At 48.7% G+C, this 19,819-nt stretch overlaps 1 protein-coding gene across 3 annotated transcripts; it reads left to right on the top strand.

Annotated features, from left to right (window-relative positions):
• Positions 1–6,382: 6,382 nt before the first annotated feature.
• Positions 6,383–18,057, top strand: LOC115296926 (zinc finger and SCAN domain-containing protein 31-like). 3 transcript variants are annotated; one of them, XR_003911148.1, is made up of 3 exons: positions 6,383–7,894; positions 8,029–8,176; positions 14,287–14,433. XR_003911148.1 is itself a non-coding variant. In XM_029945401.1 (3 exons), the coding sequence occupies exon 1, from the start codon at positions 7,105–7,107 to the stop codon at positions 7,492–7,494; it is 390 nt and encodes a 129-aa protein (XP_029801261.1). In that variant the 5' UTR covers positions 6,384–7,104; the 3' UTR covers positions 7,495–7,647; positions 8,029–8,176; positions 14,287–14,433. The 3 variants fall into 3 exon arrangements, 1 of the variants encoding a protein (XP_029801261.1); XM_029945401.1 differs by having other exon boundaries at positions 6,384–7,647; XR_003911147.1 differs by lacking the exon at positions 14,287–14,433 and adding an exon at positions 17,433–18,057 and having other exon boundaries at positions 6,385–7,647.
• Positions 18,058–19,819: the final 1,762 nt, after the last annotated feature.

The raw sequence follows: 19,819 nt of genomic DNA, 5'->3' as shown, positions 1-19,819 counted from the left end.
CCCAGAGCATTCTTCAGCCACACCGGACTGAGTCCCAGCTGAAAGCCATTTATTACAGGCACGTCCTCTCTCCCTCCACCCAGATACTGCTGAAGGCCAGGGACGTAAGAAAGCAGTATTTTCTCAGCCGCAGTTGTCAAAGGACTTAGACTTAAATTGTTGAATGACATCGTGGAATTGTCTGATTTAAATTTACAGCATGAGATAAATCACGCCTCTGGGAGTTACAGCAGGTCAATTCCGTCCTCCAAGTCCATAGTTTCTTGGGAAATTACCTGTGGTATGTTCTTGTCTTCTTTGTGAAGAATATTTAATCATATTAGTGATATGTCAGTGTTCTCAAGTTAGAATGTTAAAATAGCAGTTGGGACTGAAATCGTGCAACAACTATTGAGCCTGCAAGAACACGCACCCTGAGCTCTGCTGGGGGCGACGGCGGACAAAGTCCTGTGGGCCAGCTCCCCTGCGGGGCAGCGCGGACGCCGGGCAAAATGCTTTCTAAAGACATTAAGGAACTAATTTGAAAGTAAAAGTGAAAGGGGATGTACATTTAAGGAAATGATCCCTTCTTTGGGCATCTTGATTCTGGAAAGGGTACCTGAGAAGGTGAGTCAAACTCGTGATAGAGTCATGGAAAAGAAGTCACCAAATTGGATTCTGGAGACTGCCAAGGTGGGGGTAGTGCAGGTAAATGCCCTCATTCTGGTGTGTGGGGCCCCAAAGACTCCTCTAAAAGTATATGAGCCACACATTGGCTCTCACAGGGGGCCGCTGCTCTGCTTTGAATCTTAATCTCTACAGTGGATTTAAGTGATTTCATAATGCCAGTGCCCACAGGTACTGGGAAGTCATCTCTATAAGGACATAATATTCTCTTAGATCTGAAATTACTTTTTTTATTTAAAAAATATTTTTAATGTTTTTTATTTATTTTTGAGAGACAAAGAAAGACAGAGCATGAGCAGGGGAGGGTCAGAGAGAGAGGAAGACACAGAATTCGAAGCAGGCTCCACGCTCTGAGCTAGCCATCAGCACAGAGCCCAACGCGGGGCTCGAACCCACAAACTGTGAGATCATGACCTGAGCCGAAGCCGGACGCTTAACCGACTGTCACCCAGGCGCCCCTGAAATGATTTCTATAAGCAATTTGCAGAAACAAATTTTAAAAATTAGGCACATGGAAGACATATGACACAGAAAATCTAGGAGAAGCAATTGAGAGTAGAAACACATCTGGGAGGGGCGCCTTGGTGGCTCGATTGGTTAAGCCTCTGACTTGATTTAGGCTCGGGTCACGATCTTATGGTTCATGAGTTTGAGCCCCACATTGGGCTCTGTGCTGACAGTGCAAAGCCTGGCTGGGATTCTCACTCTCTCCCATCTCTGCTTCTTCACACCCCTCTCAAAAATAAATAAAAATTTAAAAAAATTTAAATGTTTTTATTTATTTTTGATACAGAGAGAGACAGAACATGAGAGGGGGAGGGGCAGAGAGAAGGAGACACAGAACTGGAAGCAGGCTCCAGGCTCTGAGCTAGCTGTCAGCACAGAGCCTGACGCGGGGCTCGAACCCACGAACGTGAGATCTGACCTGAGCCGAAGTCAGAGGCTTAACCAACTGAGCCACCCAGGCGCCCCAAATAAAAATTTTAAAACACTTAAAAATTCAAGTTAAAGGGCATGTGGGTGGCTCAGTCAGTTGAGCTTCTGACTTTGGCTCAGGTCATGATCCCACAGTTTGTGAGCTTGAGCCCCGAGTTGGGCTCTGTGCTGACAGCACGGAACCTGGGAGCCTGCTTCAGGTTCTCTCTCTCTCTCTCTCTCTCTCTCTCTCTCTCTGCCCCTCCCTCCTCACGCTTTGTCTCTCTCTCCAAAATAAACATTAAAAATGATTTTTTAATGTAAGTTAAAGTGGATCAAAGACCTAAAGTAAGAACTAAAACTTTAAAACATTTAGAAGCAATCAGGTGTAAATATGTCCTTGAGTTAAGGCAGTGATTTCTTCAGTAACACCAGAAATTCAAGAAGCCAAATTAAAAATAGAGAAATTGGACTTCATCAAATTAAAAACCTTTTTTGCTTCAACACTATCAACAAAGTGAAAGGACCTGCCATGGAACAGGAGAAACTGTTTACAAGTCAAATATCTGATAAGGGTCTAGTACCCAGAATACATTAAGACCCTTACAACTCAGCAACAAAAAGACTGACAGCCCAATTTTTAAATGGGCAAAGGAATTGAATAGATCTATCTTCCAAGAAAATATGCAAATGGACCATAGGCCCATGAAACGATGCACATCATTCTACATTAGGAAAATGCAAATCAGAGCCACGAGATACCACTTCATACTCAGCAAGGTGACTATAATACAGACAGGGACAGGTGTTAACAAGAATGTGGAGAAATTAGAACCCTCCTGCATTGCTGGTGAACATATAAAATGGTGTAGCCACCTTGGAAAATCGTTAGGAAGTTCCTCAGAAAGTTAAACAGAGTCACCGTATAACCCAGCAATTCCACTCTTGGTTATATATTTAAAAAATTCAAAACAGGTGTTCGAATAAAAACGTGTCCATAAATGTTCACAAGAGAACTATTCATAATAGCCAAAATGTAGAAAATCCAAAATTCTGCCAATGAATAAACAATATGTGGTATACAATAATACATTATCCGACCATAACAAGGATGTAGTATTTATAATATGGTGCTATAACTTGGATGAACCTTGAAAACATTACAATAAATGAAAGAAGTTAGACAAAAGAAGGCCACATATTGTATGATTCTATTTTACAAAATGTCCCAAATAGGAAAATCCACAGACAGAAAGTAGATTAGTGGTTGCCGGGGATGAGGTATGGGAAGTGATGGGTAATGTAAACAGAGATTGAAATTTTAGGAATTAATGAAAAAGAAATGATAACTAATGAAAAGGAGATAATAAAAAACGCCATAGCAAATGAAGAATGCTTTGAAGGACTCCTTAATAGACTGGACAATCACTAGACACGACTAACGATGTGGATTTATTTGGGATGATGAGAACGTTCTGGAACTAGTGTTATGGTATCTCAAATTTGTGAATACACTAAAAGTCACTGAATATTACACATTGAAAGGATTTATTTTATGTTCTGAGAATTATATCTCAACAAAAAATATTAAAATCTATTCATTCCATGTAAATGAGGGGAATACCCAGGCCTGGTCCCCTCTTAGCCTTCCATGTAGGAGAATAGCAACCTCCAGCCGTGTCTGACCTTCCTGCCTCACGGAAGGAAGGAAAAGCACTTGTGAATATCACAGTCCAAGGCGACAGGCTCCCTGAACGACTGAAACCTAAGCACAGGACTCTAGAATGCCACTCTCCCCTCACCTTATCGCCACATTTGCGTCTTCACCCTCTAGCTCATTATGCATCTGGGCCTTGGAGACATTAATGTGCTTACTGGAGAATGACAACTTAAGAGATTTATGTTTAATGGTAGAGAAAATGGAAACAATGTGAAGTCATCTTTGATCTTTTTGGTTGGTTGGTTGCAAAAAAACGGAAACCAGAAGTTGAAATTTTTTAAATGGGATTATTTATTTTAAATTTATTTATTTATTGAGAGAGAGAGAGAGAGAGAGAGAGAGAGAGAGAGAGCGAGCGAGAGAGAGAGCACACAAGCAAGTTGGGGAGGGGCAGAGAGAGAGGAGCAGGCTCCGACACTGATGAGCCCAGTGCAGGGTTCAAACCCACAAACCACAAGATCATGACCTGAGCTGAAATCAAGTCTGCCAGTCAACTGACTGAGCCACCCAGGCACCCCAGGGTTCCTTTTATTTTTTTTTTAAGTTTATTTATTTTTGAGAGCGCAGGGAGGGGTAGAGAAAGGGAGAGAGAGAATCCTAACATCTGTCATCAGCACAGAGTGGGACTCAGGTGGATCTCACGAACCATGAGAACATGACCTGAGCCTAAATCAAGAATAGGTGGCTAAACAGACTGAGCCACCCAGGTGCCCCTAAAAATAGGATTATTGCTTGATTTAGCTTACATGTAAGTAATAAATAGGTACTGTAAATGTCAGCAGCTTGACTCTTTGTGGCCAAACATATTCACATGTAGATAGAGCTCTCTGCCCAGTGACTTGGACAACACACATTTCTGAATTTGTTACATGTTTAAAGAATGGTCATGCATTTTAAGAGTATATACTATAAAGACTAATTAAACATGGATTCAAATTTAATGAATTTATACATTTATGAATTTGACACAAGAAACAATCTGGCCTGGAAGAACTGAGAAGGTATATAAAGAAAATGGGCAAGGGCATTTGTAGGACTTCAAGGATGAATTTTATCAGTTCAGGTCCTCCAGAGAAATACAGTATGACTATATCTAAGACCTGCAAAGCAGGCTGGCAGACTGGGAACTCAGGCAGGATTTCCACGTTACAGTTTTGAGGCAAAATGCCTTCTTGGACATTCCTCTTAAGGCCTTCAGCTGATAAGACAAGGCCCACCCGGCCTTAAGAGGATGGGAGGGAGGTCTCTAATCAAGTCGACCAATCCCAGATGTGAACTCCATCTACCAGGGCCTTTCCGGCAGCAGCCAGGCCGTGGGAGCGCGAAACCACCGCAGGAGAGGAGCAGGGCGCACTCAGCGCCGAGGGGTCCCACGCGATTCTTCCAAGGGCGCCGTGCAGTGCAGTCGGGTTGTGCTGGCCGCTCATGTAAACGCGTCCCGCCGAGGGGTCCGAGCAAGGCCGGGAGCAAGCCGTCTTGGTGCTAAGGCCACGGGAAGGGCGCGAGCCTCCTCTCCCGTAGAGACTGGGTACTGGGTACTGGGGGCGGGGGCGGCAGGAGGTGGGCCGCAGGTGGGGGTGGAAGGAGTGACCGCACCGTCCTGGGAGTGCAAGCCATAGAGAGTCCCAGACCTCCGGGTTCCTAAACCGGAAAGTAGCCTCTCGGGGGTCCAGCTCCGCGGACCACTCGACGGCGTCTATTTGCGCCCCGGCGTGGGCTCACGGTGCGGCCGGGCGCGGAGAACCCGGGCTCGGGGAGCGGATCCGACAGAGGGTGGGGCGACCTTCCGCCAAGCCTGCCCCGCCGGCCCGGGGGCGGGAGCTCACGTGGCGCACTGTGCCCTGCGGGCTTGGAGTTATTGTAGCCCCGGGGGGCGGGGCGCGACGCATACACCTGCCCCCGCGGCCTGGGTGCCCTGTGTCCCTAAGTTGTCCCGGTCGCCTTTCACCGCTATCGTATTAAGTCAACAAGCGTATCCAAGTTCTCCGCTGCCCCGGTCATTTGGGGTCTACAATACATTCTGATCCCCCAGAGCCCAGAAGAGCCTTCACCCCGATTCTGACTCTGCCCCGAGTCCAGCGAGTTTTGGCTGGAGTTGTTTAAAGTCCGGTGTAACCCTGACTCCTGTCGTCCACCCTCCCTGAGAGCAGGAGGGTTTGCACGTGGCGAACCGGGAAGAGCACATTTTGGGGAGCAGTCTGCGCCGTGGGAAGGTGTGCCCTCTGCGCACTCTCGCCGGCATTTCCAGCGCGGCTGCGCCAGGAGGCCTCTGGGCCCCACGAAGACGTAACAGGCGCCAGGGATCCAGGAGCCGCGGTCCGTGGTAGAAGCCAGACGTGCACACCGAGGGGCGGATCCTGGAGCGGCTGGGGTTGGACCGTCTTCCCTGTCCCTGCGGAGCTGGAGGCGTTAAACGGGAAGATACGGGGAAGGGACGGAGGGGGCTGCATGAGGGAGGAGCAGGTGGCCGGGTAGGGAGTCACGGGTGGACATGACCCTAATAGACTCGCTGGCATCCCCCGCAGCCGTTTTCCAATGCGGTCAGGCCTTATCCTCTGGGGAGGTCCGGCCCTTCACTCCTCAAGGTCAGTGGTCCGCAAATCTCAAGGCAAGCAGGTTATTTCTGCTACAGACCAAGGGGCGTAGTCAGCAAGCACGGGGTGCATACGCCTGAAGCAAGGTCATCCTTACACGGGTTGGAGCGCTGTTACCCGCCCCCTCCCAGGCTGTATCAGCTGATTAGAGCATCAAGTCACATAAAATGAGGTCAAGGTTTTGTTGTTGTCATTTGTTTTTAGTAAATTACACACCACAGCAAGGATAACCTGTTCTTACCAGAAAAATGGGCCTTAGGCTCAACAAGTTATTTTCCATCGTCTATACAGGATATTCCTGCAAAGTAAGCATTCTTATCTCAAATGCTGGATTCCATTTATTTCCTCATATTTCAGACAACTGACAGAAATGTACCTCCACGAAAATGACCTCATATCGTTAATGGCGGGTCGCGCTTTCCTGATCCTGTTGCGTATATTCCGGAAGACGCCGGAAGCGGGGCGCGGGCGCGGCTTCCGGGAGCCGCACGCTGGGCTCTTCGAGTTGCTGCCGAGCTGGACCAGCGGCCTCGCGTGTCCCTCGCGCTGGGGTCCTGGGCTCGGGCTCGGAGCCCGGCGGGAGCGGCCCTGCGGGGCCCCGACGAGCTGAATCGCCAGGGTGACCCAGCGTGGGGGCCCCGCGCGCCCGGTTGCCGAGCCGGCACGAACGAAGGTCACTGCTGTTGTGACCGCGGCTCCTGAGCGCTTGTCTCCCGCCGGACGGGGTGCACTTGGGCGCGGACGGACGACCCTGTGCCACCTCACGAGGGTTGGAAGTGTCGCCTGAGGCCGGGGCGCCGGATTCAGAGTATTCCTCGGCCCGGCCCGCCCCTCCCCTCCTCCAGCGACGCGGCACCGCCCCACGCGCGGAGCTCCGCTGGGAGTGGTGTTTGCGGACTGCCCCGCGTGGCGTGGACGCTCCAGGGCTCTCTGCTCAGTGCATCGACGCAGTTCAAATACCTGCAACACTGTCTGCACAAGGGCGGCCTCTATTAATGCGTATTTGTGGGTTTAATGAATGAATAAAAGTAGTTACTGTGGTCCCGGGTCTTCCTTCTGGAGTGGGCTCGTCACAGGATTTGCCGTTTACCCCCTAGTTAGTTCCGTGCCCTAGAGCGCCCTCAGCGGCCTCCAGGTGACACGCCAGCAGAAGCCTGGCAGGATGGCTGTGGACCCAGGGGAGTCGGCTGGTCAGTTTGTCTAGCCCGAATGGGGTCCCCAGGGGCTTGCAGTGGAGAAGGTGGAGCTGGAGGAGGACAGCCCTGGAGTCAGGGCCTCAGCTTTTGGGACAACCAGCCCCCTGCCTGGGAGATCTTCAGGCAGCGCTTCAGGCGCTTCTGCTACCAGGAGACCCCTGGACCCAGGGGGGCGCTGCGCCGGCTCCGCGAGCTGTGCGGCCAGTGGCTGCGGCCCGAGACGCGCCGCAAGGAGCAGATCCTGGAGCTGCTGGTGCTGCAGCAGTTCCTGACCATCCCGCCCGCGGAGCTCCAGGCCCGGGCGCGGGAGCAGCACCCGGAGAGCGGGGAGCAGCACCCGGAGAGCGGGGAGCAGGCGGTGGCCGCGCTGGAGGACCTGGACAGAAAGAGGAGACACGTCTGATGTGCTTGTGGGTGGCTGGGAACAAAACTTCCTCAGTTGTGGATCTCTGAGGGAGCAAGGGGACAGCCAGCACTCAGGAGGAGACTGAGCTTCTTGCTAAGCCAGCCCTGAAAAGACGGAAAGGATGGGAACAGCAGAATCAGATTTGAAAAGGTACGGAAGGCATTTCATCTTTCAGACACAACCAGGAGCATCATGATCCTTATTTTAGGGGTCACTCCGAACTCTCGTGGAAACAAAGAAGGAGGTGAAATCATTGCCATTTTGCACACATGGAAGCTTAGGTCAGAGAGGTTGTGTAGCTTGGCCAAGGACACACAGGAAATGATGAAGTGACAGAAAAAAGACTATCAGATTTTGCTTTGCTTCCTTTTCTAGCTGTTTCCTAGTGCCCCAGGAGGTAAATAAGGCTTTTCTTCTCCTACTGTCTCTGGGGGACATTTCTTGTGGATTCCTTGAGGAGTCCTCTGAACCAGTTTAGTCTTGTTGAATCCTCAGTATCCTTAGGGCTAAATCACTACTGCTTGTCTCTAGGTTTCAGCCTGTGCTCTGGAACAGGAAATCCTTTTACAGACAGTGACCCTTCAGACACTGGATGAAGAATCTTCATACGCATGGGTTCAGCCCCCAGGGGTCCAGTTCAAGAGCAAAGGACCTGAGCCCCAACCATCAGAGGAAGGAGGTGAGACAGTAATTTCTCTGGGGAATTTGGACTGAAATGAACGCTGAGTCTGATTTTTTTGAGTATGACATGTTAATTCCTTGTGATGAGGGTTGTTAAAGAACATGATGAGGGGCACCTGGGTGGCTCAGTCGGTTGAGTGTCCACCTTCGGCGCAGGTCATGATCTCACTGTTTGTGGGTTCGAGCCCCGTGTCGGGCTCTGTGCTGACAACTAGCTCAGAACCTGGAGCCTGCTTCGGATACTGTGTCTCCCTCTCTCTCTGACCTTCCCCTGCTCACACTGTCTCTCTGTCTGTCTGTCTGTCTCTCTCTCAAAAATAAATAAAACATTAAAAAAAAGAACATAAAAAAAGAACATGATGAAGGCAACATTTTAGCTAATTATGGTTAAAATTCAGTAAGTCATATCAGAACAGCCTCAGTAGTATGGTTGGTTTTAAATATCCTTATTTGCAGGGCACTCGGGTGGCTCAGTCAGTTAAGCATCTGACTTTGGCTTAGGTCAAGATTTTGTTGTTCGTGAGTTCAAGCCCCACATCAGGCTCTGTGCTGACAGCTCAGAGCCTGGATCCTGCCTTGGATTCTGCCTCCCTCTCTGCTCCTCCCCAACTCGTGCTCTCTCTCTCTCAAAAATAAATAAACATTAAAAAATATGTGTATCCATCTTTCAATTTTCTGCATATGGTCTAGTAGCAAATGTTATTTCAAGAATTTTGATGCTTCAGTAGATACAGATGGGATATTAACCCTATAAAACTATATTGGTGGTTTGAACATTATCCTTTATTATTACTTGAGAAGCATATATGCATTGTACAGAGTTAGAAAATAAGAAAATAAAGCACCGTATCACCCAGAGATTATTACAATGGATGACTTTGTATTTGATGTCTGTGCATTTTCTTATGTGCGTGTATATTTATATACATGTATGGGTATGTAAATAGGCATACACACATACCTTTTACCAAAAAAAGGTCATACTCTGCTTTCTTCTAATATATTTTGTTCATTGATGATCTTTCTTTTCCCTTATCTGTACATTTTCGTGTTATCTAAATTCAGTTCAAATTCAGATTGGCTCATTTTTTTTGAAAATGTATTTAAAGTTGATTTGTCCAACTGAGGGTAGAATCCAGGGCCAGGTTTTTATGCTTCTTAATTCTTTGCTACATTAAAACAATTCCTCTCCCATTTTTTCCCCCGTCACCCAGACTTTTGATGAGAGCAGGCCAGTTTCCCTGGAGTTTTCTAATTGCTTCCTCATTGCATCATTACCGTGCTGCCCAGGTACCTTGTATTCACTATAAACTGGAAATCGGATCTAAAGGCTTGAAGGATTTGAGGTTATCATTTTGGGCTAGGATTAATATTAGCCAATAAGAGATGTAAATACCTGGGTGACCCACTAGTGAAATCACTGACTTAGCACCTTGACCGTGAACAGCTGATTTTCCTCTCGTAACTGACTCTGAGGTGTCACCTTGGCACTTTGCAAATCGCTGGCTCCCCATTAACAAATTACACGTTTGATATCCTTGTATGGGTCAACCATTTTATTGAGAGTTACAGGATGATTTTGTCATTCTTTCATTCCTTCTGTGTGATTAACTGGCATTCGTAATAAAGCTTTCCTTCATCAGATATGTCTCTTTGGTCACTTCCTTCTAGGCAGTCATGACCGATGCTTAGTTTTCCCCTTTTATTTACCAATTTTCAAATTTAGGAAGTGGTTTGTTAGGCACATTAAGTGGCAACATGAGATTTTAGGACTTTTCCGTGTTGGTGGCACTTTTATTGAGTCAGCCTGTATGAACCACGTTACAGACCCACCGTGTAGTCCACACAGCGTCCTCATGTGTGCTCCCAGCTCTGTGAGTCTTGATTCTGTTAATTTTGACCCTGTTAATTTTGAATGCTTGCTTTTGCTTCTTGAACAAAATCAGTTGTTTCAGGCTCACCTGTATCTTCCCTGTACCCAGGCCTGCTGTCAACCCTTTCTGAAGGAACCTTGTTGTTTTTTTTTTTAATGGAGAATGGTGTTGGAGAATAAGATCTGGGAACAAGTATTCTTTATCACGTGGGTAACACTGCTTCTAGGAGATTTCATGGGCAGAGTTAGATCATGTATATGTTTTCTAACCCACATGAATTTATATTGATGTATTCAATTATGTTTTACCATTACAGGGTTCCACCACTTTTCTAGATTGTATTTGGTTTCTGCATTTATTTTTTTAAATTCATTTCTTGTGTTCTCCTTTGGTTGGTTGGTTGGTTAGTTGATTCATACACTTGCTCACTTATTTACTTAAGGTTGTGGCAGCATCAGAGGTGATCCCCGGATGCACAGGAGTGGGAATTGAGACACTAACGGGAAAAGGCCAGTGAAGTGCATGAGTGAGCGGGCTGTCCTGGCTTATTTAGTTGTCTTTGTTGTTGTTTTCCCTAACTTTTGAGTGGGTTGATTTATATATTTTCATTCCCCTATTTACTAATGTAAGTATTTGATGCTATGAATATTTCATTGAACACTGCTTTAGATGAATTCCAAATGTTTTGAAATGTAGTGTTTTCATTATTATTTTCTAGAAAATCTCAAATGTATGTTTATATTTTGCCTTTGAACTAACAGTTGTTTTTTTTATGTTTTTTATTTATTTTGAGAGACAGAGAGACAGCGCGAGCAGGGGAGGGTCAGAGGGAGAGGGAGATACAGAATCTGAAGCAGGCTCCAGGCTCTGAGCTGTCAGCACAGAGCCCAATGCAAGGCTCGAACCCACAAACCATGAGATCATGACCTGAGCCAAAGCCGGACACAACCCATTGAGCCACCCAGGTGCCCCTGTAAGGTACTTAAAAAAAAAAGAAACATTAAAAATATATAGATAAAATAGAGTTCAGTTGTGCTCTGTGACCAAATCTAATGTATTTTAATGAGTTAAGCCATTTGCATTTATTGATGTGGCTGTTAGGACAGTTATGTTTGATTTTAACATAATATTCTTATGGTTTTTGTTTTACATGTCACCTATACACATATGAATCTATAAACATAAGAACAAATATTCATATGTGCATAGTTACATGTGTGTGTGTACATGTACATATATGTGCTTTTCAATGTGTGGTTTGTTTACCCTTTTTAAATTTTTTTTATTTTTAATCTCTACAGGGGCGCTTGGGGGGCTCAGTTGGTTAAGCTTCCGGCTTTGGCTCCGGTCATGATCTCACGTTTATGGGCTCAAGCCCCGCATCAGGCTCTGTGCTGACAGCTCAGAGGCTGGAGCCTGCTTCAGATTCTGTGTCTCCCTCTCTCTCTGACCCTCCCCTCCTCACGCTCTCTCTGTCTCTCAAAAATAAATAAAACATTAAAAAAAAAAGTAATCACTACATCCAACATGGGGCTTGAACTCAACCCTGAGATCAAGAGTCTCGTGCTCTTGGAACTGAGCCAGCCCGTGCCCCTCCCCTCTTTTCTTTCTAAGTGTAGTAGTTCTTACCCTAAGGAGGCTTTGTGATTTTGTGCTAGTTGTACACTAGTTGTCAACTGCCACTTAACAAGTCACTAGGAGTTAGTGGCTTAACACTGTCCACGTTTTCTCTCACAATGTCTGTGGGTCAAGGGTCCAGCTCGGCTCCGCTGGCCCTGCGCTTCTGGGTCTCTTACAAGGCTGCAGTCAAGGTGCCAGGGCTGAGGTCTCATCTGAGTTGTGACTGGGGAAGGGTCTGTTCCCAGCCTCCCATCAGTGCTGGCGGGCCTCACTTCTCAGTCAGGCAGAGGTCTCAGTCCCTTGCTGGCTGCTGGCCATGACCACCCTTGCCACACAGATGGCTTCTCTGTGTGGTAGCGGCGGCTTTCTTCATCAAAGGCAGCAAGCCAGCAAGAAAGAGTGTCAGTAGAGAGTCCACCAGCAGGATGGGACTGATGGTCTTGTGCCACCACAAAAGTGACAGCCTGTCCTCTTTGCCACACACTACTGGTAACTGAGCAGCACTGTGTTCTTTCTCATCTCCACGCCCGCATCGCTACCGTTCTGTCCACCTTGGCCAGCACGAGAAGCGATGCAGGTCCTCCGTTAACGCCAGCCTAAAATCAAGACCAGCCCTTACAGCTCTCTTACGTTACTGAAGAGTTACATTTCTCCTCCAGTTGTGGTCTGTTGCTTCAGGCGGTGGTGTGAGGACTGACCACGTGACTTTGGACGAGAAGCAGGAACTTTGTGAAGAGGCAGAGCCGTGTGGGAAGGGGTCCGATGGACAGGATGGAACCTCCTCCCAGCACGCCAAATACCCGGGGCACAGGGAGCCGAGTGCAGGTTTGGAAATGCAGGATGAGGGTGCCCCGGGTAGAAAGGTCTGTCCCTGTGAAGAATGCAGGAAAACCTTCCCCTGGGCAGGAGGCCCTCACGTGCACAGGAGGCCCAGCGCCGGGGAAAACCGCACTCGCGCACAGAATGCGGAAAGGCCTTCATCAGACGCGCAGAACTTAGCCAGCACCCGGGGCTTCGCGGCAAGGAGAAGCCTGATCACTGTCTAGAGTGTGGCAAAGGTTTCAGGCAGAAGGCGGGCCTCTTCCAACATCTGAGTCCATACTGCAGAAAGGCCGTATGGATGTAGGAAATGTGGTCGGTGTTTTAGTCGGAGATCGGTTCTTACATAGCATCAAAGCGTCCACCCCGGAGAGAAACCATTTGAGTGTACGGACTGTGGAAAAGCCTTCTGCCGGAGCTCAGACCTCACTGAGCATCGGCGATTCCGCAGGGAGTAGCCGAACGAATGTAACAGCGTGGGAAAACCTTCCGGCAACGCTCACATCTGGTTGAGCATCAGCGGATTCACAGTGAAGAAAAGCCCTATGAACGTAAAGTGTGTGGAGAAGCCCTCACCCAGAGTGCGGGACTTCACCAACACCGGAGAGCCCACACTGGAGAGAAGCCCCGTGAATGTCCTGCGTGTGGGCGAGCCTTTGGCCGGACCTCAGAACTCATCATGCATCACAGGATCCACTCAGGGGACGCGCCCTGTGAGTGTGCCGAGTGGGGAGAACCTTCAGCGTGAGCTCCACCCTGCTCGTGCCTCAAAGACGCCACACTGGGGCGAGGCCCTGCGGTGAGGGAGGCGGAGCCTTCGGCGGAGTTCCGGCCTCCCGAAGCACAGGGCGGGTGGCGGCACGGCAGCCCCCTGGGCCGGGCACGCACCTGCGGAGCCATAGAAGAACCCACCCTGGGGAAACAACGCGCCGGGGCCCTGAGTGCGGGAAGGCCTTCTCCAGGGGCGAGCACCTCCGCCAGCACCAGGCCAGTCCCAACAAGGTGAAGCCCTGACCGTGTACAGAGTGTGGCAAAGCCTCCGGCCAGAACCCGGGTCTGGGCCACCACGTGCAGCTCCATAGGGAGGAGGCCTTTCCAGTGCCCGGGGTGTGGGCGCGCCTTCAGCTGGAAGGCACCTCCCGAGGGGCATAGGAGAGGCCACTCGGAGGAGAAGCCGCGCATGTGAGCGCGGGAGGACCTGCAGGCCGAGGGCCACCTGCTCCGGTGCCTGAGAGGCCGCGACGCCCGACCCCCTGCCCCGGGTCAGGTGACAGCTGCGGGGACTCTAGCCTTCCTTTCTTAACTGAGATAAAATGGTTCTTGAACTTCGTTATTTAAAGAAAACCTGAGGCGTCACATTGGAAAGTTTTTGTAGGGACACTGGGGGGACTCGGTTACATGTCAGACTTCGGCTCAGGTCATGATCTCACGGTTGGTGAGTTGGAGCCCCATGTTGGGCTCTGTGCTGACAGTTTAGAGCCTGGAGCCTGCTTCACATTCTGTGTCTCCCTCTCCTTCTCTCTCTCTCTCTGCCCCTCCCCTGTTAGCACACCCTCTCTCTCTCAAAAATAAATAAACTTAAAAAGAAGTTTCTATAAAGGTCATAAATGCTGGAAAAGTTGAGAATTTAGAAAAATAAACGTCAACAAGAAATTTACCTGTGATTACCTTTACTAAATGCAATGAAGTTAATAGGATGAAAAGTACACAGGGGAGCTATAAAAAATTATATTTTTCTACTGAATTCATGAGGTTTTATATTGTGTGTTTTCAAACCATTTTGATTCCTCACTAGGTTTAGCCTCGCCCAGCATGGAGGTTACTGCTCTGCGGACCGGGCCCGGGACTCTGTGATGTCCAAGTTTGGAGTGTTCCAGGCAAGTCCTCTGTTTCCCTCCCTCCCTAACCAGCCATTGTCCACAAGCGGGTGGCCGGCAGACCCTTCCTGATCCCCACCCCCAGAATTAGCATTTCCTGGGGAAGTCTTTTTTTTTTTTTCATGTTTATTCATTTTTGAGAGAGAGCACAGCAGGGGAGAGGCAAAGAGAGAGGGGAGCAGAGGCTCTGAAGCAGGCTCTAGCTGGCCCACCAGTGACAGCACAGAGCCCAGTGTGGGACTCGAACTCACACACCATGAGATCATATCCTGAGCCGAAGTCGGACACCGCTCCACACGGAGCCCTGCAGGCGCTCCAAGGATGTGCTGTAGTCTGAGTGATGTGGAGACCAGAAGGGTGGGGGCTTCTGACTGAAGCCCAGCACTTACTCCTATTGTGAGCGTGCTCCTTTCGCTCACAACCCAGGACAGAAGGGAAGAGGGAAAATCAAACTTTTCAGTCCAGCATTTTCGCCCCCTAACAGTTATAATTATACAACTGAAAACCTCTTTTGGAACTACCTGTGTCCCTCGGGCAATGACATGAGGGACTTCTCCGCTGAACCTCATAATAGTCTTCAAATACTGGAGAGGATGTTCTCATTTTCTTGTGCCGTCCACGATGGAACAGCTACAGGCGTGACCCAATTTAAAGCTTAATCTGCATGATTAACATTGTCTTAGTGTAGACAGCCAGCAAAAGAATGGTCCTGCTTCTCCTTTTCTTTGATTGAAGTTGTTTGCATCATGTGTCTCTTCCCGTTCTTTCCGTTCCCCTTACCTGTGTCATTAAATTTGAAGAGAGCTTCTTGTAGATGGCAAAGACTTGAGTGATGGGATTTCATTCACCCATCCCCTTTGTCTTATGATTGGTGGATTGAATGGAAAAGGTTTCCACTTAATGTAATTACTGGTATTTTAAGGCTTAGTCTGCTATTTTTTTTTCTTGTTCCCCGTATTGCATTTCTGTGGTTTCTCTTCCCTGCCTTCTGTGGGTTACTTGAACATGATTCTGGAAATCCATCCTGACTGGTTTGTGTTTTTGAATGTATCTCTGTATAGTATCTTTGTCTTTGATGAGAGCTGTTATGTTATTTTTTTAATGTTTTGTTTATTTTTGAGAGGGGGAGAGACAGCATGAGCAGGGGAGGGTCAGAGAGAGAGGGAGATACAGAATCTGAAGACAGGCTCCAGGCTCTGAGCTGTCGGCACAGAGCCTGATGTGTGGCTTGAACCCACAAACCGTGAGATCATGAGCCAAAGTCAGACGCTTACTGGACTGAGCCACCCAGGTGCCCCAAAAGCTGTTATTCTGAACTGGATTTCAATCCATATACACTCTACACCTTTCTCTCCAAGAAAGACATCAGTTTTTGTTAATCTTGATTTGAGAACAACCATAGACACCAACACAAAAGTTCTAAACAGACACAAAGGACTAAACAGAGTTGGGTTCTTACCAAAGTCTGTGTTGGTTTTTTCTGTTCCAGTTTGTCTTACATCTCAGGAGAAGTGGTGAGGAGGCCCAGCAGAGGGAGGCCCCAGGACATCTGGAGCTAAGTAAGATGGCTGAGACCAGGACTCTTATTCTTAGCCTGTCTCCGCACTTCAAACAGTACCTGACATGTATTCAAGCTCCATGAATATGGAAGGAAGGAAGGAAGGGAGGAAGGGAGGGAGGGAGGAAGGAAGGGAGGAAAAGAGGCTCCTGGGCCTTGGGCAGCTCAGGGTTAGTTACTGGCTGAGGCTGGAGACACACAACAAGGTTCTGGACCTGGAGCTGCTGGTATGTAAGTGGTTCTTGACCTTCCTGCTTAAGGAGCTATAGGCCTAAACTGAAAAACATAATCCAGGGGAAAGTGATACCTTTGCTGTGGCAAAATCTGATAAACAACACCTAACCAAGTAATCCAAGCACAGCTAGTAATGGGATGAACTGATATAGGACTTCTGATCTCATTGCTTTACTGAGGACTCATCACTTCTGTGGTATTTCTGGCAAAAATGCGTAACTTGAATCTAATTGTGAGGAAACATTAGGCAAACCCAAGTTTGGGGCAGAGGGTTAAACAGACCAACTGCCCTGTGTTCTCCAAAACTATGAGGCACCTGGGTGGCTCAGTTGGTTAAATCTTCAACTTTGGCTCCGGTCATGATCTCATGTTTATGGGCTCAAGCCCCGCATCGGGCTCTGTGCTGACAGCTCAGAGCCTGGAGCCTGCTTCGGAGTCTGTGTCTCCCTCTTTCTCTGCCCCTCCCCCTCTCATGCTCTGTCTCTCTCTGTCTCAAAAATAAATAAAAACATTAAAATTTTTTTAATGAAAGAATATTTTTAAAAAGCAAAACAAATCTATGTTATGAGAGACAAGCATTGGGGAATTGTGATTGAGATTAAAGAAATGTAATAACTAAATTCAGTGTGTGAGCCTAGGTTAGATCCTAGATTGGAATACAGTTCATGTAAGGGACATTATGGGGACAGTTGCCATAATGGAGACATGGGGGTACATTCAATAATACTATTGTATCAGTGTTCCGTTTGAGTCAGGCATGGTTTTCTGGTCCCAAGGCAGAATGTCTGGTTTGAGAATGTGCGGATGGAAGGGTTCAAGGATGCAGGCTCTTGGTATCCTGGCCACACGTCTTCAGGGCGCTAGTGGGCTAGCCGATGGCAGCCGTAAGGTGTGTGTGGAGGAGAAAACCGAATCATCCGTCAAGCGTTAAGAACAGGCGAATCTCAGTAAAAGGGATATAGCCCTTGTTATGTTGTTCCTACAGTGTTTTCTAAGTGAAGGTTGAAATAAAAACAGTACCCACCCCAAAACAAGCCCAAAGAGTGAGTATCAAGTACGGGCTTTACTGGAGAGTCGTAGAGAGCGTGTGACGAGCCGGGACAGCCTGTGCAGGGAGGGCGGGAAGTGACACATGTCTCAGTGTAGGAAGGGCCAGACACACTCGGGGAAGTGCTGGTCTGTATGTTCCGGGTTGTTTCCACAACTCTACCATAACACTCAAAACTTCGAATTTAAGGAAGACTTTCTCATTGGATTTCTTCTTTCCAACAGAGGCCAGTTTGCCCTGGAGGGTTTTTTGTGGCACCTGCATTTTCTACTGGATGATTGTCAAGCTTCTTTCCAGGCTCAGGGCTCACACACCACTCACCTCGCAGACACTGAAATTCTTCTAGAGGCCGTTCGCCTCGCTGGACATAAGCAGGAAATAATGCAGCTTTTAGATCCAGAAGAGACCAGAACAGAATGCACTCTCTCCTTTCTCAGGCCTTTGTTAGGTGCCGACGCAGTGCCAACCACAGAAGGGAAATGATGCAAAAAACGTTGAGCAGATGCAAAATGGGCATGCTTCCGAGATGAAAAGTGCATTCTTGGACAGAATTATTTTAATTTAATTTAATTTTATTTTATTATCTTATTTTATTTCACTCAGAGAACAGAGGCTTGATTTGCAGCATGTCTCAGACCACTGCTCCTGACTTCCTACTGGATTTACTGTGTTTATAGGCAACATAATTCCCTGTCAGTAATGAAAAACTGGCCCAACTATGGTAAGAATATTGAATTTAAGTCTCCCTTAGGTTATCTAGTCTTCTAATTTGTCATTATGTCACTTTTCTGCTCTACTAAGACCCTTCACACTTTGCTGGTCATAGAGAATGTTTCTCCTGTTTCTATCTCTCTCTAAGTCTATTTATTACTTCTTATTAATTTCAATATTTTGTATATTTTATTTAATTAATTAAAAAATTTTTTGTCTTTTATTATTTTTTATTTTGAGAGACAGAGACAGAGCACGAGTGGGAGAGGGGCAGAGAGAGAGGGAGACACAGAATCTGAAGCAGGCTCCAGGCTCTGAGCTGTCAGCACAGAACCTGACACTGGGCTCGAACCCATGGACTGTGAGATCATGACCTGAGCTGAAGTCGGATGCTTAACCGACTGAGCCACCCAAGCACCCCTTAATTAATTTAATTTCATTTAATTAATTTAATTTAATTTAATTGTTAATGTTTAGTAATTTATTTATTATTTATTACTTAGAGAGAGAGAGAATTCCAAGCAGGCTCGATTCTGTCAGCACAGAGCCTGATGCAGGGCTTGATCTCACAAACTGAGATCCTACGCCGAAATCAAGAGTCTGATGCTCAACGGACTGAGCCACCCAGGTGCCCCTCCCCTGTCTCTTTTTGTATTTTTACGTCTCACTTCTGTAGTGAATGGAAATCATGTCTGTCACAGGCCGGTGACAGTATCCCCGTGTTCCCTTATCCGTGTCAAGAGGGAGAAAGGGAGTGTCTGAAGTGTGGCAAAGGGAAGTGTGCGTGCCTTTGGGAGTGTCCGTCCCCATCAGACCTGAGATTTGAGATCTTTTCTCCCAAGCAACAGGCCGCCCACCCTGAGCCCCCAGCGCGGAACCTGGCGTGTCCCCAGTCTTCCCGGCTTAGGGCAGTGTGGCCGCCCCCCTCCGCCCCCGCACCCCACGATCGCCGGCAGGTGGGGACCTTTCCGTGGGGAGTGGGGGACGGGGACGGTTACAGTGGGGGCCCGAGAGCGAGGCGGGCCTCCCCGATGTGCCAGCGACCCGCACCCGCAGCTTTCCTCCTGGGTGAGAGGGGCTTCCGTTCTCGGAGGGGTTTGGGAGCCGCAACCCCCGGACCCCCGCCAGCCTCTCAAACTCGCAGGCGCCTCTCAATCTGTGGTTGCCGTCTGGGCGCCTGAAACCGGGCAGAGCTCAGCAGGGGGGCTGCGCACACCCTGGGGAGAGGACCCACACCACGAGGGAGGAGGGAGACGGGGCGGGGGAGGGCGCACACCTGGAGGGGGGAGGGAGACGGGTGGGGGCAGGGGTGGGGGGAGGGCGCACACCAGGGGGCCCGCGCTCTGGGGTTCGGGCGGGAGGGATGCTGGGGGACCGTCACCACGCGGCTGCGAGGGGCCTCGGGAGCCTGCGCAAAGCCCCCCTCCCGGTCCCCCGCCCAAACTCGGTTTGTGCTCCCGGAGCCTCGGGGGCTCCGAGGGGGCGAGCGCTTCCCTGCACCTGCGCCGGCGCGGCAGCGTCCCCAGAACTGGCCTGGGTCGCGCGCAGGAACTCCCAGCAGCCGGGGATCAACCTCCCCCAGTTCCTCCGTGTGGCCTTCTCTGCGTGTTCTCTCCCGACTCACCAACTCCGCGTGTGCGGGACCACATCTGGCATGTTTTGCCACGTAGGCAAAATATTTCATTTTGGAAAATGTTAAGGGTTTTTTTTTTTAAGTGAATACTACCTCCAACGCGGGCCCCGAACTCAGAACCTCTAAAATCAAGAGTCGCTTGCTCTCCTGACCGGGCCACCCAGGCCCCTACGCTTGTTACGGAATATTCTAAACAGAAAACAAAACAAGGAGGCCTATGACGCTGCCTGAGTCCGTCTCCGGCCTGCAAGGCTGGCAGTACTTTCC

The sequence above is a fragment of the Suricata suricatta genome, chromosome 7, assembly GCF_006229205.1.
Source record: "Suricata suricatta isolate VVHF042 chromosome 7, meerkat_22Aug2017_6uvM2_HiC, whole genome shotgun sequence".
In the NCBI taxonomy this organism is placed as follows: Eukaryota; Metazoa; Chordata; class Mammalia; order Carnivora; family Herpestidae; genus Suricata; species Suricata suricatta.
The sequence above is the reverse complement of the archived record's forward strand: the minus strand, read 5'-3'. Positions and strand labels throughout refer to the sequence as shown.

Bases quoted from the DNA above. Each gene is read 5' to 3' on its own strand.
- LOC115296926 (XM_029945401.1), top strand. From the start codon at position 7,105: ATGGGGTCCCCAGGGGCTTGCAGTGGAGAAGGTGGAGCTGGAGGAGGA.